This window comes from Salvelinus fontinalis, chromosome 3, assembly GCF_029448725.1.
Source record: "Salvelinus fontinalis isolate EN_2023a chromosome 3, ASM2944872v1, whole genome shotgun sequence".
NCBI classification, from domain to species: domain Eukaryota; kingdom Metazoa; phylum Chordata; class Actinopteri; order Salmoniformes; family Salmonidae; genus Salvelinus; species Salvelinus fontinalis.
The window spans coordinates 42,939,624-42,957,609 of NC_074667.1; the positions used below are offsets into that span (position 1 = coordinate 42,939,624).

General features: G+C 45.5%; 1 protein-coding gene across 3 annotated transcripts in view; it reads right to left on the reverse strand.

Annotated features, from left to right (window-relative positions):
* Window positions 1–17,986, reverse strand: part of LOC129849370 (transcription factor SOX-13-like) — a 70,744-nt gene that overhangs the window by 29,650 nt on the left and 23,108 nt on the right. The window contains exon 1 of one of the 3 annotated variants that reach the window (XM_055916268.1): window positions 9,631–10,016. The exons of 1 other annotated variant lie outside the window; for it this stretch is intronic. In XM_055916268.1, the coding sequence (XP_055772243.1) occupies window positions 9,631–9,713 (83 nt within the window). In that variant the 5' untranslated portion in view covers window positions 9,714–10,016. Of the gene's footprint in view, window positions 1–9,630; window positions 10,017–17,986 lie in introns of those variants that run through there. One more of the 3 variants, XM_055916267.1, reaches the window with a different exon arrangement.

Consider the following 17,986-nt stretch of genomic DNA (forward strand, 5'->3'; position numbering starts at 1 on the left):
TGGAAGTGTCCTGGAGGGAAAGCAGCATGCTCCTGGTGACCGCACCACCCTCTGGAGAGCCATTCAGTTTAGGGTGGTGCAGTTGCCGTACGAGGCGGTGATGCAGCCAGACAGAATCTTCTCAATGGTGCATCTATAGAAGTTTGTCAGGGTCTTAGTGGCCTGGCCATGCCGAATTTCTTTAGCCGCCTGAGGTTGTAGAGGTGCTTATGCGCCTTCTTCCCCACGGTGTCGGTGTGGTGGGACCATTTCAGGTCCTCCCTCCTCGGTCTCCGGTTGTCCACAATCAGCTCCTTTGTTGTTTTTCTACATTAAGGGAGAGGTTATTTTCCTGGCACCACTCCTCCAGTGCTCTAACCTCCTCCCTGTAAGCAGTCGTCAGCAAACTTGATGATTGAGTTGGAGTTGTGTGTAGCCATGCAGTCATGGGAGTACAGGAAATGCAAACAGAGAGTACTGGAGGGGGCTGAGCACACATCCCTGGGGGGCCTCACATGTTGAGGATCAGTGTGGCAGAGGTGTTGTTTCCTACCCATACACCCACCTGGGGTCGTCCCATGAGGAAGTCAAAGACCCAGTTGCACAGGATGGGATTCATACCCAGGGCCCTGAGCTTAGTGACAAGCTTGCTGGGCACTATGGTGCTGAAAGCAGAGCTGTAGTTGACGAACAGCATTCTCACATAGGTATTCCTGTTGTCCTGGTGGGATAGGACGATGTGCAGTGCAACAGCGGTTGCAAATTGTAATTGGCCTAGTGTGTCTGGCAAGGTGGAGGTGATATGGTCCTTGACCAGCCTCTCAAAGCACTTCATGATGACAGAGGTGTGCCACAGGGCAATAGTCATTTAATTCATTTACCTTAGCTTGCTTGGACATCTTGAAGCAAGTAAATATGCAATAGGCTGAGTATGCAATCGGATTAGAGAGTAGTGTCTGATTGTGGCCTAATAGACTACCTAGGACTCTGGGCTGGTTTAACATGCTTCTCTTGCAGATCAACCATGCAGATCAAAACTGTAACACACATTCAAATTATTATTATAGGACACAGCAGTTGAGCTGACCACAGCCGTCATAACACAGCATACCTTTAGGACTGCCTGCCGTACCATAGACCTGACCACAGATACAATGTATAAACAAAAGTATCTGGACACCACTTCAAATTAGTGGATTCGGCAATTTCAGCCACACCCATTGCTGACAGGTGTATAAAATCGGGCACACAGCCATGAAATCTCCATAGACAAACATAGGCCGTTCTACTACAATACTGAAGAGTTCAGTCACGTTCAACGTGGTACCGTAAGGATGCCACCTTACCAACAATTCAGTTCGTCACATTTCTGCCCTGCTAGAGCTGCTCCGGTCAACTGTATGTGCTGTTATTGTGAAGTGGAAACGCCTAGGAGCAACAACGGCTCAGCCGCGAATTGGTAAGACAAACTCACAGAACGGGACCACTGAGTGCTGAAGTGCATCTTTCTTCAGTTGCAACACTCACTATCGAGTTCCAAACTGCCTCTGGAACCAACGTCAGCACAAGAACTGTTTGTCGGGAGCTTCATGAAATGGGTTCCCATGGCTGAGCAGCCGCACACAAGCCTAAGATCACCATGCGCAATGCCTAGTGTCGGCTGGAGTGGTGTAAAGCTCGTTGCCATTGGACTCTGAAGCAGTGTAAAAGCGTTCTCTGGCTTGATGAATCACGCTTCACCATCTGGCAGTCCGACTGATGAATTTGGGTTTGGCGGATGCCAGGAGAAGGCTACCTGCCCGAATGCATAATGCCAACTGTAAAGTTTGGTGGAGGAGGAATAATTGTCTGGGGCTGTTTTTCATGGTTAGTTCCAGTAATGGGAAATCTTAATGCTGCAGCATACAATGAAATTCTAGACGATTCTGTGCTTCCAACTTTGTGGCAACAGTTTGGGGAAGGCCCTTTCGTGTTGCAGCATGACAATGCCCCCGTGCACAAAGCGAGGTCCAAACAGAAATGGTTTGTTGAGATCGTTGTGGAAGAACTTGACTGGCCTTCACAGAGCCCTGACCTCAACCCCAACGAACACCTTTGGGATGAATTGGAACGCCGACTTCGAGCCAGGCCTAATCATCCAACATAGGTGCCCGACCTCGCTAATGCTTGTGGCTAAATGGAAGCAAGTCCCCGCAGCAATGTCCCACCATCTAGTGGGCCTTCCCAGAAGAGTGGAAGCTGTTATGACAGCAAAGGGGGACCAACTCCATATTAATGCCCATGATTTTGGAATGAGATGTTTAACGAGCAGGTGTCCATATACTTTTGGTCATGTAGTGTAGATGTAAACTCAGCAGAAAAAGAAGCATCCCCTCACTGTCAACTGTGTTTATTGTCAGCAAACTTAACATGTGTAAATATTTGTATGAACATAATAAGATTCAACAACTGAGACAAAAACTGAACAAGTTCCACAGACATGTGACTAACAGAAATTGAATGTGTCCCTGAACAAAGGGGGGTTCAAAATCAAAAGTAACAGTCAGTATCTGGTTTGGCAACCAGCTGCATTAAGTACTGCAGTGCATCTCCTCCTCATGGACTGCACCAGATTTGCCAGTTCTTGTGGTGAGATGTTACCCCACTCTTCCACCAAGGCACCTGCAAGTTCCCGGACTTTTCTGGGGGGGAATGGCCCTAGCTCAATGGGATTGAGATCCGGGCTCGTCGCTGGCCATGGCAGAACACTGACATTCCTGTCTTGCAGAAAATCACGTACAGAGCGAGCAGTATGGCTGGTGGTATTGTCATGCTGGGGATGGGGATGGGGGGGGGGGGGTCATGTCAGAATAAGCCTGCAGTAAGGGTACCACGTGAGGGAGGAGGATGTCTTCCATGTAACGTACAGCGTTGCGATTGCCTGCAATGACAACAAGCTCAGTCCGATGATGCTGTGACACACCGCCCCAGACCATGACGGACCCCCCACCTCCAAATCGATCCTGCTCCAGAGTACAAGCCTCGGTGTAACGCTCTTTCCTTCGACGATAAACGCAAATCCGACCATCACCCCTGGTGACACAAAACTGCAACTTGTCAGTGAAGAGCACTTTTTGCCAGTCTTGTTTGGTCCAGTGACGGTGGGTTTGTGCCCATAGGCGACATTGTTGCCGGTGATGTCTGGTGAGAACCTGCCTTACAACAGGCCTACAAGCCCTCAGTCCAGCCTCTCTCAGGCTATTGCGGACAGTCTGAGCACTGATGGAGGGATTGTGCATTCCTGGTGTAACTCAGGCAGTTGTTGTTGCCATCCTGTACCTGTCCCGCAGATGTGATGTTCGGATGTACCGATCCTGTGCAGGTGTTGTTACACGTGGTCTGCCACTGCGAGGACGATCAGCTGTCCGTCCTGTCTCCCTGTAACATTGTCCAAGGCATCTCACAGTACGGACATTGCAATTTATTGCCCTGGCCACATCTGCAGTTCTCATGCCTCCTTGCAGCACGTTCACACAGATGAGCAGGGACCCTGGGCATCTTTCTTTTGGTGTTTTTCAGAGTCAGTAGAAAGGCCTCTTTAGTGTCCTAAGTTTTCATAACTGGGACCTTAATTGCCTACCGTCTGTGAGCTGTTAGTGTCTTAACGACCGTTCCACAGGTGCATGTTCATTAATTGTTTATATTTCATTGAGCAAGCATGGGAAACAGTGTTTAAACCCTTTACAATTAAGATCTATTTGGATTTTACAGATTATCTTTGAAAGACAGGGTCCTGAAAAAGACATGTATTTTTTTGCTGACTTTATGAGCCTCACCACAGTCCTATATGTGAGACTCCTATGAAAAAACTATTTCATTTAAGTGGGACTGGAAAACTGTATTGCACGTAAACAGTTTGCACTTATCAAAAGTGCATCAGCAAAATACTTTTCTCAGGCTGTTACAGTCTAGTTCAAATGGAATGGAAACTCGGAGACAGGTGAAAGCAAGTTCCAATACATTGCCTTCGCCAATCCAGTCAAGTTCAGATCAGTGATTACATCTAAGAAAGGAGGGAGGCAGGATAAGAGCCCAGATAAGATTAGCACTGAGTCTTGAGCTCCGACACCTCTGAAACCATACACTTCCCACGACACACTAAACAGCAGACAAAAGCTTCAGTTACACAACATGTTGTAACACGCCAACCCAACATCTCACCCCGGGGCATCTGCAATGCCAATGTCATCTGTTGTTCTCCCTCTCAATTCAATTGAAGGGCTTTATTGGCCTGGGAAACATATGTTAACATTGCCAAAGCAAGTGAAGTAAATAAACAAAAGTGAACAATAAAAATTAACATTACACTCACAGAAGTTCCAAAAGAATAAAGACATTTCAAATGTCATATTATATATATATATATATATATATATATATATATATATATATATATATATATATATATATATATATATATATATATATATATATATATATATATATATATATATATATATATATATTCAGTGTTGTAATGATGCAAATAGTGAAAGTACAAAAGAGAAAATAAACACACATCCCTCCCTGACAGGAGCAGTTAGTGCTGGGAAACTGTCTGTTGTTTTCCAACATGGCCTGAAGGGGACTAGTAGAGGGAGAGACGGAGAGACAGAGAGACGGAGTTGAGCCAGGAGTCCGTTCCATTCCAGCACACGGCGGCTGATCAAGTGGCTGAATTATTTTATTAAACAAATAAAAACTCTGCCATTGTGAACTCTGAGACTGACAAATGTAAAGACAGAAGCTCTTCATGGACTCCTTGGGGCAGAGAGAGAGACGAACACAGACAGAACTGACAAGTTTTTAAAAACCTTTGTTTGATGTTGTGTTACGGGGCCATAAGCCATTATAAACCAATGGCTGGAATCAATCAATCCTGCTTTAGGAATGTTTAAATACTCTGGTGAAGTTAGCATGTTGACATGTAGCTGTTCGCCAGCCAGGAATGGTTGATTCCCTTAAACCCTGAGGGCTGGTATAGTAGCAGGTGAGGCTGGCGATGGCAATATTAAATCCTGCACTATAGTACAGGTTCAGACGCTTAGTGGGACTCTAGTACCATGGTTCTCCCTGGGGGAATTAAGTTAGATGCCCTGTAGAACCCCACTGCAGCCATTCCCTCTGCCGAATGTTGAATTAGGAATTAACAGCTGGTATTACTGTTAACATGGTAATAAGTACACAAAGGGAAATAACTACATTCTACGTGGTGGTGGTGGTGGTTTGACTGAATCCCAAAGAAACCAAAGAGGAAGGTAGTAAGGCAAGTAACTGTCCAGTGAAATTCTCACTTTTAAAAAAAGTTCGTAGTCTGTTGACTCATACCCAAATCATTTAGTTGAATCCTATACTCGTAAGTGGCCAAAGCGTAAATTGGAGAGAAAAAAACTTGAAAAGCCCCATCTCAAACTTGTAACTCAAACACACGGTTTAAAAAAATGCTTGCCATTTCCTGAGGATGATGAGCTGGCCAATCAGCCGTCTACTTGCATGAATATTTTGAATGACCGGTATACAGTACGCCCACACCATTCCGTTGTTGGGGTACGCCCACACCATTCTGTTGTTGGGGTACGCCCACACCATTCTGTTGTTGGGGTACGCCCACACCATTCTGTTGTTGGGGTACGCCCACACCATTCTGTTGTTGGGGTACGCCCACACCATTCCGTTGTTGGGGTACGCCCATGTGACGACCCTCCCACTCTGTCTACCGGTTTCTCTCTCTTTGCTCTTGTTTCCTTATTAGGATGCCGGTGGGCGGAGTTGGGAGGGTCGTCAGCTACATGGGAAACACCTGGGCCCACTCTCCCAGGATAAAATCACAACTTCCCCATTCATCAAGGAGACTCTCTCCATACAGACACTTTGTTAGATTTTGTTGCGTTTGGTTGGGCTTTTTGGTTGTTTGTTTTAGCATCTTTCAACACCTTGCATTATCACATTCATCCATGCAAAACATTCACTTACACTACTGATTACTGATTACACACACCATTGTATATTATACATAGTTTCTTTATTTAATAAATATATATTTTGTTACTTCTTATCTCCACGTGTCTCCCTTTTGTTACGGGCTTTGAGCCGGTTCGTGACAAGTGGGGGCTCGTCCGGGATCATTGAACGTATTGGTTTGGGAGAACGTGGAGGTACGTGTTTGGTTTATATATTTGGTTTGAGTTTGATAGGCCTAGTATTGGTTGCCTTTGTTGTTTGGTTTGTGTGCTGCGTTGGAGAGAGAGTATAATGGTTAGTTTCCAGGCCCTGCCCAGCCTGGAAACTCTTGTTCTACTTTCTGTTGGGACATCGGTCTGAGGAGGTGAGTAATCGGCTGTGTACCTCAGTGGGAGATTTGGTAGGGTAGTGGAATTTACTACCCGGAGCTATAGCCTTTTACCCCTGATAGGCTTAGTGACGTGTTTCATTTTTGGAATATGTTGGGCATGGTTAATGTTTGTTATTTTTGTGTGGTGTCTGTGGACTGAGCAGTTGTCTCGGGGGCACATCCGTGGCTTGGTGGAATCTGCCAGCGTGCTGGGGGGTTTATTACCTTGCCAGCGGGCTACAGTGCGTAAATACCCACCGCAAATCCGCACGAAGACTAGGGTTGAGTTATAGTAGGTTTTGGGGAAGCTCCTTATCTCCTCTCTCTTCTGTGGTGCTCAGGGTGATTGTCATTTCTTGAGTTGTGGTCTGGTGTGCTCAGCAGAGGGGAAGAGTGAGAATTTTTTTTTGTAACTATGGCGTCTTTTGTAGATGAGTTCATTCGCTTTCCATCAGAGGAATTGTTAGAATTAGGTACTAAAGAACAGCTGTTGAAAATCGCCGAATACTACAAGGTTGAAATTAGTGATAAACGTTTAAAGAATTCTATTAGGTTGATATTGAAGGCCAATCTGATGGAGAGTGGTGTTCTTGAAGTTACCACTGGGCCAGCCTCTGCTGAGGAGTCATCTCCCCGTAACGTTACAATGGCCATTCCATCGGTTAGTCCTAGTAGTCTTCTTTTTGAACAGCAGAAAGAACTGCTTCTGTTACAGCTAGAGCATGATCGGCAGCATGATCGTGACAAGCTAAATCATGATCGTGTAAAGTATGAAAAGGAATTAGCATTTAAACAAGATATGGAGATGGCTAAAATCAAGTTGCAACAAGAACGGATAGAGTTGATTAGGGAAGGAAAGATTTCAGGGGAGAGTTTGTTCTGGGAAGGTGACCAAGAGTTACCTAGGGGTCGTTCCTCTTTTGGTCGTGCCCCGGACACATTTGATATTGTTGGGAACTTACGGTTATTGCCTCAGTTTAATGAAAAGGACCCTGAGACATTCTTTTTGTTGTTGCAGTGTGTGCTGACTGGTAAAGCGCAGGAAGCATATTCAGCTCTTAGTGTACACGACAGTACCTGTTATGATAAGGTTAAAATGGCTGTGTTGCAGATTTATGAATTGGTCCCTGAGGCTTACCGCCAACGATTTAGAACTTTAAAAAGGGATGATCAACAGACTCATGTGGAGTTTGCGCGACAATTATCTGTACAGTTTAATCGCTGGTGTTCTGCCTCTGCAGTTGTGACTTTCCAAGGGCTGTGTGATCTGATTATGTTAGAGCAATTTAAGGACACAATCCCTGATCGCATTGCCACGTATATTAACGAACGAAAAGTAAAGAATGTCGTTGAAGCAGCGGTTTTGGCGGATGAGTATATGTTAACTCACAAAAGAGTCTATGCAGAGCCCCGTATGCGGAATGAGTGGGGGCGTTCGAATAGATTTGACCTTCGCTCACCGAAATACTTTGGTTCACGGGCAGAGTTTAATTCAACTAGGGTTGAGCCTGACTCCCGTGATAAAGCTGACTTTGGGCAAGGGTGTCACTACTGTCAAGGTTCAGGTCATTGGAAAAACGAATGTCCACTTCTCAGATCAAAGGGTGCTTACGCTAAATCTAAGCCTACCGCGTTAGCTGCGCCTGTTCTACATCAGTTCATTCATGACTCATTGCCTCAGGTCCAGGAGCATGTGAAAGTACATATTGATCCAGACTATTTACCTTTCATTACGGAAGGTTTTGTGTCTATGTTAGGAAGTAAGGAATTAGTGCCAGTAAAGATCTTGAGAGACACAGGTGCCTCCGAATCGTTTGTGTTGGAGTCTGTGTTACCCTTTTCAGCTGAGACTGATTCGGGGAATAGTGTTCTAATTAGGGGAATAGGTCTGAACACTCTTTCAGTTCCATTACATAAAATGATGTTGGATTGTGGGCTGGTAAAAGGTGAGGTTGTTGTGGGGGTGCGTCCTTCGTTGCCTATTGAGGGTATCGACGTTATTCTTGGGAATAACTTGGCAGGTGAGCGTGTGTGGCCTGTCGCGTTTCCATCTCTAGTGGTTTCCACAAAGCCGTCAGTTGTTGAGATTCCTGATGAGAGTGTACAGAGCTTCCCAGAGGTGTTCAGTGCGTGTGCAGTGACGCGTTCTATGAGCCGTGGCGAACTGGTCACTGTGCCGACTAATGAGAAGAAGTATGCCACTGTTTTCCCTGTTATTCCGTTATCTGTTACCCGCTCAGATCTAATCAATGCGCAACGGACTGACTCCACATTAGACGAGTTGCGTGACCAAATTGTGCCTGTGGAACAGTTGGGAGATGTCTCCCATGGTTATTTTCTCCAGGATGATGTCCTGATGAGAAAGTGGGTGTCTCATGGTAGTTGTTTTCTAGGGGAGGCGATTAGTCAGGTTGTGGTACCAGTAAAACTTCGTGAGTTGGTGTTTCCTACATTCCTACACAGACAAGCTGTTTAACATACTTAATTACAATTAAAACTATTTAACTCATATTGTAATTCATTACATGTCATATTTCATAGAAATCTGAAAAACACTGGACAGTTAATTGAATTGAAAATATTTACCATGAAATGTCTACATTTCTATACCAGCTAAATTATGCAGTACAACAAATTATTAACTTGTGATATCACAAGCAAGTCTTCAAACCTTAAGAGTCTATTAACACACCCTTGCGTCAATCTAAGTAACATAATACAAACATCCCCATCAAAATCCATCAGTTTAAGCTGGAGATATCAGTTGTTTTGGGTGGTCTGCGTCTCAATCCACCGAATCTGCCTATGTCTGCCTTCCACATCTGCGGGAAGGTGTCCGAGCTACAGCAGTGTTTGTCAGACCATGAGACGTCCCGAAAATCGGTCTTCCCATAATAGTTTGTAGGCCAAACTGTTTTTGTGAGAAGGGGAGACTCGCATGAACACGATGGGGTTGTCTGTTTGCTCTACGACCCCCACCAGTGTCATGGAACTCCTCTGAATGGAACCAGTACAAAACACATAGAAGTATGGAGGTAGTTGTGTGCCCCAAAAAATATGGAGTTAAATATGTAAGGAAAAAATATATATATATTTCCTGAGCTTTCTTATATATCCTAGGTATAGGACAAACACTTCAAAACCTGATCCTTCCCCCCTTTCAGAGTTAATGACAACTATGGAAAAATAAGCATTCTGTCACTCATCATTCAGGACCCCATCAGAGAGACACACAGAGAGGAAGGGGGAGAGAAGGAGAAAGTACAGTAAGGGAGAGGTACCTCTTAGGTGTGGTGAGTGTGGAGGTCCCCAGACCCAGAGGACCCCTCCACAGTAGAGCACTGGTGATGCTGAAACACGTCATGTTCTCTTCAGTCACACACAGGACAGCCGTCTAACGCGCTCTCTCTCCCTCTCTCGGGACAGTACAGCCCAAAGCCACTCTGCACTCTCAACTCTGTGACATCTCTTTTTCTATGCTCCTTTCAACTCTTTCTCTCTAGCTCCCTCCCAGTCTCTCTATATCCCTCTATCCCGCCTCCCTCTGTGTGTTCATGTAAACCTCCCGTTATTGTGACAAAGAGCCTCTTTTTGGCATCTTTGAGCCAAACAATCCACTAATTTGCATAATATGTTTTGCAACCGGTGAGCCTATCTAGAACATTAACATGTGATAATCAAATAGTTGGACCCACAGGTGTGATCCAGGTGTGTGATACCGCGCTGGGATGTCCAGGAGCACCTAACAATGTCACCTTTATGCATTAAGTGTGTTTCTTGGCCACCTGCCTGAAACGGGGACACCACAGAAGAAGGAAAGAAAGGAATATCACACATTCAAATATAGCACAGGAGCTGGACTAGAAACAACATTTAAAGGAAAATAAAGGCATATGTGTTTCCTGCTCCCAAGCATGATCTTCATTGATCTGGTGATGAGTGTGTGATTACGTGACTGTCGAGTCAGAGTTTAGTAAGACGATATGTTTAATAGTTCTATAAAGATCACGCTCGGCAGCAGCAAACAGCAGGCGGACAAACTTTCACTCGCCTTTCATTGGTGACACAAAATATTCCCTCTGCTTCTCTTCAGCCCACACAATGCAGCTATGGATTCAACCCTGGTCCTGGGTACCCACTGTGGATGCTGGATCTCACTGAAGACCGCAATCAATTAGGATCTGCCTTGTTTTAAAGGCCACCAATTAACTTTGAATGCCTCATTTTAGAGATTTTCTCCCCAAAATATACACAGTCAAATGCCATCCCTCTAAGAATATTTACCAATAACATTAATAATAGTTTAACGTGGGCTAATTAACTGAGTTGAGATGAAAACCTGGATCCACAGTGGGTTCCCAGGACCATGTCCCTCTCTCAGTCCCCCTGAATCATAGACAGCCTCCCGCCCAGACCATGTGTCAGATATTTAGTATAATAAGCCTTGTAGTGAGAGAACAACGTCAACACATATATTAGTGTGACATGATGAGCCCGACATGCAGCGGCTGCTGTGTGAGTGTCTATATTTGACATGAGATTTTAGAGGCAAGACGACAGAAACTAAATGCAATACAGGTGTTGTGGATGTCATGGATGTTTCTCTTAGTGTTATGCCGGCATACAATGTTTCTCTCGCTCTCTCACACACGCGCACACACACTCTTGCTTTCCTTCTTTGAATGGTAAGGGCCTGAAGCAGGTTTATTGTGTTGTGCTGCTGACTGCGTCTCATTAGGAACTGAGCTCTCAGGGCCACACACACAAAAGCTTCCCTTCCCTCGCTCTCCTCTTCCTCTCTGTTTTTCTGTTCTTTTGGCCTTTTGATGTCAAGAGTGCCAATCCCAGGGGGCTACACTCTGGCCACAGAATACACACACAACAGACTCATTCACTTTCACACACACACCCTGTGCGATGAGAGTTGTAAAAGCATGATAAGGGCAGAAGTAGTCGAGGTTGAATCAGCTTCGTGTTTCTCTGTGGTTGATAGCCAGATCTCACCACACAAAGACCAGCGTTGACAGCTCCAGGATACACTGATAATAAACACTCTTTTTCCTCAGCCCCAAGGACTCCCCCTCTGTCTCACCACACACACGACTAATTCAAATAACTTTGTATATTACCCTTAACTTTTCAACATCTAAAACTTAAAACACATTCTGCTACCACTGTCACATGTTCACTTTGTTATTTATCTAAACCTATACAGTTTAAGGGCTCGACTCTCCTTCTGTTCTCTCTGTGTCTTCTCTCTCTGCGTTCCCAGTGTCCTCTCTCTCTCTCTCTCTCTCTCTGCGTTCCCAGTGTCCTCTCTCTCTCTCTCTCTCTCTCTGCGTTCCCTGTGTCCTCTCTCTCTGCGTTCCCTGTGTCCTCTCTCTCTGCGTTCCCTGTGTCCTCTCTCTCTGCGTTCCCTGTGTCCTCTCTCTCTGCGTTCCCTGTGTCCTCTCTCTCTGCGTTCCCTGTGTCCTCTCTCTCTGCGTTCCCTGTGTCCTCTCTCTCTGCGTTCCCTGTGTCCTCTCTCTCTGCGTTCCCTGTGTCCTCTCTCTCTGCGTTCCCTGTGTCCTCTCTCTCTGCGTTCCCTGTGTCCTCTCTCTCTGCGTTCCCTGTGTCCTCTCTCTCTGCGTTCCCTGTGTCCTCTCTCTCTGCGTTCCCTGTGTCCTCTCTCTCTGCGTTCCCTGTGTCCTCTCTCTCTGCGTTCCCTGTGTCCTCTCTCTCTGCGTTCCCTGTGTCCTCTCTCTCTGCGTTCCCTGTGTCCTCTCTCTCTGCGTTCCCTGTGTCCTCTCTCTCTGCGTTCCCTGTGTCCTCTCTCTCTGCGTTCCCTGTGTCCTCTCTCTCTGCGTTCCCTGTGTCCTCTCTCTCTGCGTTCCCTGTGTCCTCTCTCTCTGCGTTCCCTGTGTCCTCTCTCTCTGCGTTCCCTGTGTCCTCTCTCTCTGCGTTCCCTGTGTCCTCTCTCTCTGCGTTCCCTGTGTCCTCTCTCTCTGCGTTCCCTGTGTCCTCTCTCTCTGCGTTCCCTGTGTCCTCTCTCTCTGCGTTCCCTGTGTCCTCTCTCTCTCTCTCTGCGTTCCCTGTGTCCTCTCTCTCTCTCTCTGCGTTCCCTGTGTCTTCTCTCTCTCTCTGCGTTCCCTGTGTCTTCTCTCTCTCTCTGCGTTCCCTGTGTCTTCTCTCTCTCTCTGCGTTCCCTGTGTCTTCTCTCTCTCTCTGCGTTCCCTGTGTCCTCTCTCTCTCTGCGTTCCCTGTGTCTTCTCTCTCTCTCTGCGTTCCCTGTGTCTTCTCTCTCTCTCTGCGTTCCCTGTGTCTTCTCTCTCTCTCTGCGTTCCCTGTGTCCTCTCTCTCTCTGCGTTCCCTGTGTCCTCTCTCTCTCTGCGTTCCCTGTGTCCTCTCTCTCTCTCTCTGCGTTCCGTGTCCTCTCTCTCTCTCTCTGCGTTCCGTGTCCTCTCTCTCTCTCTCTGCGTTCCCTGTGTCCTCTCTCTCTCTCTCTGCGTTCCCTGTGTCCTCTCTCTCTCTCTCTCTGCGTTCCCTGTGTCCTCTCTCTCTCTCTCTCTGCGTTCCCTGTGTCCTCTCTCTCTCTCTCTCTGCGTTCCCTGTGTCCTCTCTCTCTCTCTCTCTGCGTTCCCTGTGTCCTCTCTCTCTCTCTCTCTGCGTTCCCTGTGTCCTCTCTCTCTCTCTCTGCGTTCCCTGTGTCTTCTCTCTCTCTCTGCGTTCCCTGTGTCTTCTCTCTCTCTCTGCGTTCCCTGTGTCCTCTCTCTCTCTCTGCGTTCCCTGTGTCCTCTCTCTCTCTCTGCGTTCCCTGTGTCCTCTCTCTCTCTCTGCGTTCCCTGTGTCCTCTCTCTCTCTGCGTTCCCTGTGTCCTCTCTCTCTCTCCGTTCCCTGTGTCCTCTCTCTCTCTCTCTCCGTTCCCTGTGTCCTCTCTCTCTCTCCGTTCCCTGTGTCCTCTCTCTCTCTCTGCGTTCCCTATGTCCTCTCTATCTCTGAGGAGGCTTTCTAAATAAGACATATAAATAGGCTGATGACACAACTGCACTTTTCACAAAAAGAGAGAAGAAAAAAGAAGAGAAAGGAACTCTGGCTCTGGTGCAGTGGCTCCTTTCTTCTGCTTTTCAGAAACGCAGGTTAAAAAGCAGCCTTTTCATCCCTCTCTCATCCCTCTCTCTCGCTCTGTCATCTCTCTCCAACTTAGGAACAGGCAATGTATTGTGGTGGATAGCGGAAGGGTACTGTGGTATTTATCAGAAAAGAGAGGAGGAGGGAGGAGGACAAAACATACTCCCAATAAAGAGAAAGAACAAGAGAAGGGGAAGAAAGGATGTGTATGAAGGGCCCCTTTCGCAGAAAGTCCCCCCCTCCTCCCTCAAAAGGGGCAGGCACACACAATGTGCTGTTTCCTTTAGCCCCGACACACTTTATATCCTAGCCCCATTCAGGACGACTACTTTAGGGCACCCATGTGTGCACAGAGCATATGTGGCTGAGAGAGAGGATGTGTGTGTGTGTGTGTGTGTGTGTGTGTCCGTATAGATCTCTGTTTGCTGAGGGCCTTATAGACTGACAGGCCATGGCTCTAAGGTGTTGCCATGGAGATGTCTTTGTGCAGTAAGTTGCACAACAGGTGATTCTAAAGAAGGCTAGCTGAGCTGGTCTCAGTATTGAGAACTGCGGGAGGTGTGTGTGTGTGAGAGAGAGAGTGTGAGTGAGTAAGGTAGAGAAATTATACGAGGTGTTAGCCATTTTAGGATCCAGCTTGGCCCAGAGTTCTTAACTAGCTCCTTTATACACAGATCATGTCTAAAATCGCTTGGGCTTACCGGGCCACACTGCTTTACACACTAACATGTATCTAACCTCACCGAAAGAGACTGTGTGCATACGCATCAGAGTTTATCATATCTTCAACTCCAAGAGTATAAAACCCCCCATATCACATTCAGTATTGCGAAATCTACTATAAAGTGAGAAAGAGCGAGAGAGGTACAAAACTGGTTCTTCTCCTTGGACTGGATAAACTTGGCTGAGCCAAAGCCATCCATACACGTACATGTCAGAAAGATACCGACATTAATTAAATTAAACAAACATCAAAGCCTCTGCAGTCAGAGAACAACTTAAATAACAAGACAACGTCATAGGCTATGGATTAACAACAAGGAACCCAATCAATCATTACAGGGGTGTGCACAGATAAAGATGGTTTAAGAAATCAACACTCTTTTATGGAAACTTAGGCCTAAAAGTTTGTTTTCAATACATGATGAGATACGTGTTCTTTTTGGCTTTGTCCAAGATGGAATGAAGGGTAATTCCTTTCGATAAAGGGGGCGGCAGGTAGCCTAGTGGTTAGAGCGTTGGACTAGTAACCGAAAGGTTGCAAGATCGAATCCCCGAGCTGACAAGGTCAAATCTGTCGTTCTGCCCCTGAACAAGGAAGTTAACCCACTGTTCCGAGGCTGTCATTAAAAATAATTTGTTCTTAACTGACTTGCCTAGTTAAATAAAAAAAATAAAGTTCTGCTCTGATCAAGTTTTTATTTCGGGTCTAATCTAGAGCCTAAAATAGCCTGTTTTCTGGATTTATAATATACTCTTTTGCACTGCTTATCAGTTGAACAAACTTTGTTTGTAATTGGTGAAATGCTCTTGGACAGATTTACAGTAACAATACATTATTATTTTTCAGATGCATTTCCTGGTATTTTACATGCTGTCCAAATCCATATTTAAATAGAGGTGCGATAGCTATGATGGATAAAGATAGGCTATGAATCACTTGTAGCTAAACAGCTACATTTACACTCTAAGAAATACTCTACAGTGTGACATTTTCTGTCTGTTAATGTAGAACAGGGGTAGGCAATGCTGTTCCTGGAGTACCGGGTACTGCAACATTCTCCAACTAGGCACCACACCAGACCAACTGAGCTAATTTATCAGTTCAGTTATTGACAAAAAAAATGAAACATAGATGGTCTTCTAGGTTGGTTAAATCAAAAACAGAAGTGCCTGTGGCACTCCAGGACCAGGGTTGCCTACCCCTGATATAGAGGTATATTTAACTGGCACTCCAGGACCAGGGTTGCCTACCCCTGATATAGAGGTATATTTAACTGGCACTCCAGGACCAGGGTTGCCTACCCCTGATATAGAGGTATATTTAACTGACACTCCAGGACCAGGGTTGCCTACCCCTGATATAGTTCTCTCACGTCACCCCGCTCCTCCGCTCTCTCCACTGGCTTCCAGTTAAAGCTCGCATCCGCTACAAGACCATGGTGCTTGCCTACGGAGCTGTGAGGGGAACGGCACCTCAGTACCTTCAGGCTCTGATCAGGCCCTACACCCAAACAAGGGCACTGCGTTCATCCACCTCTGGCCTGCTCGCCTGCCTACCACTGAGGAAGCACAGTTCCCGCTCAGCCCAGTCAAAACTGTTCGCTGCTCTGGCACCCCAATGGTGGAACAAACTCCCTCACGACGCCAGGACAGCGGAGTCAATCACCACCTTCCGGAGACACCTGAAACCCCACCTCTTTAAGGAATACCTAGGATAGGATAAAGCAATCCTTCTGACCCCCCCCCCCCTTAAAAGATTTAGATGCACTATTGTAAAGTGGCTGTTCCACTGGATGTCATAAGGTGAATGCACCAATTTGTAAGTCGCTCTGGATAAGAGCGTCTGCTAAATGACTTAAATGTAAATGTAAATAGAGGTATATTTAACTGGCACTCCAGGACCAGGGTTGCCTACCCCTGATATAGAGGTATATTTAACTGACAGAACAATGAATGGCGGCTTATTTATTTATTTTATTTCACCTTTATTTAACCAGGTAGGCTAGATGAGAACAAGTTCACATTTGCAACTGCGACCTGGCCAAGATAAAGCATAGTATGCTTACCCAATGTTAACGTGTATGCCTCTCCCTAACCTCATTGGAACTATAACTAACTTTAATCTTAACCCTTGTCCTTATTTAGAGTTTGCCTAACTTAAGTTTTTGTTTTACCACTTGAATACCCCAGGATCAGACTGGCCAGCTGGCATTTCAGGCAAATGCCAGATTGTTTGGTACATTTTTATCCCAGTGGGCCTGTCTAAATAGTTTTTTTGCACAAATGATCATGACCTTAAAGGGCATGTAGCAGCCATTTCTCAATGCCAGAAAAACATATAATAGTAACTTAGAGAACCCCAAGAAAACATTCCCAAATTAAATACCATTTTATAATACTGTAATATTGTTCTAAAAAAGTTGGGTTTGAGGTTCTCCCCAAATTAGCTCTAACAATCCCACAATGCCCTGTGGTCAGCATCACACAGTGAGGAAATAAAAATCCATGCTCACCCTTCACATCAAGTGCTTCATATAAAAATTACAAAAAAAGGGTGGATAAGTAGGGTGTAGCAACACTTACTATGCAAATGTATGTTATGCCTCTATGGCTACACATATTAAACACTTAGTAAAAAGTGGGATACATTTGTGAGAATGAGTATCTACCAACAACATGGCATATAAAGTATCACAAACAGCCAGCAGCACCAAAAGAGAGAGCATTATCAGGGCTTCACCGGATAAGTGAAAGAGCTCCCTCTATTACATCTATGCTAACTTTAGCTAGCTATAGAGCTACAGCATTTAGCTCATCTAAATAACGCTAAAGTAACCAAATGACCTTGTCTGCCAGCTGTTGGTAGCTAACTGCTGGTGCTGTCATACTATAGAAAGTACAAGCCTATGGGAAAAGAGTAGTTTTGGTCGAGATGGAGGTTAATGTTTCTGTATAGAGCCCTGTGGTTGGGGCCAAAACTGTATGCGTGTCTGTGTGTGGGGATGGCGGGCTAAACCGAAATGCAACGTGTCGGCATTGTTTTCCATCATGGATCTGATGGCATTTCGGAGAAAAGGAGCTAGGTTCTCTTTAAAAAAGAGTGGATTGTGGATTTTGCTCAAAGTTTATTTCTGTAGCTTGCCGCACGAGTTGTGTTTTTGGCTGTCTGCACTTGGGCTCTCGGTGTGTGTGGATAACCCGTTGGATGTGTCTGTGGTGCTTCTTTTGGAGAAGACATGCTTTCTTTGGAGGGATGGATTGTGGATTTTGTTCAGTGGGAATTCTTTTTTTTAAATCATCTTAGGATCAATGTTGTCACAGTTGCTTCTTGTTGAAGAGGCATCGGCTAACATTAGCTTGCTATAGCTAGCTATCATCTTCCTCCGTTTCTGAATGAATTTGTGGCTATTTCTTTCTAACAGGCAAAATAAAGTGAGCTAGATTTTGTTTGTGTAGCGACGTATCGATACCATAACTAAGTTTGTCACTGATATGGGCTAGAAAATATCCTAAAGCTAGCCAGCTAGACAGTGATAGCCACAAGCTTAAACCAGGGAGAAGCTGTTGGCTTGATACTGTTCACTCAAATATGTTTTTTCCACATGTAATTGAGGAAATTAGATTATTATTCAATAAAAATGTAATTGTGTCAATATTGTTACGCACGCCTCTGTGAAGAGGGAACGCAACACCCTGCTACAACTCAACTCCCCGTGAAGTGAAAGAGGTATGGACTGTAGGTGTGAGAAAGGACGACAAAAGGCAGAATTGACCGTTTACTAGGATTTTATTCCTTTACAGGGTAAT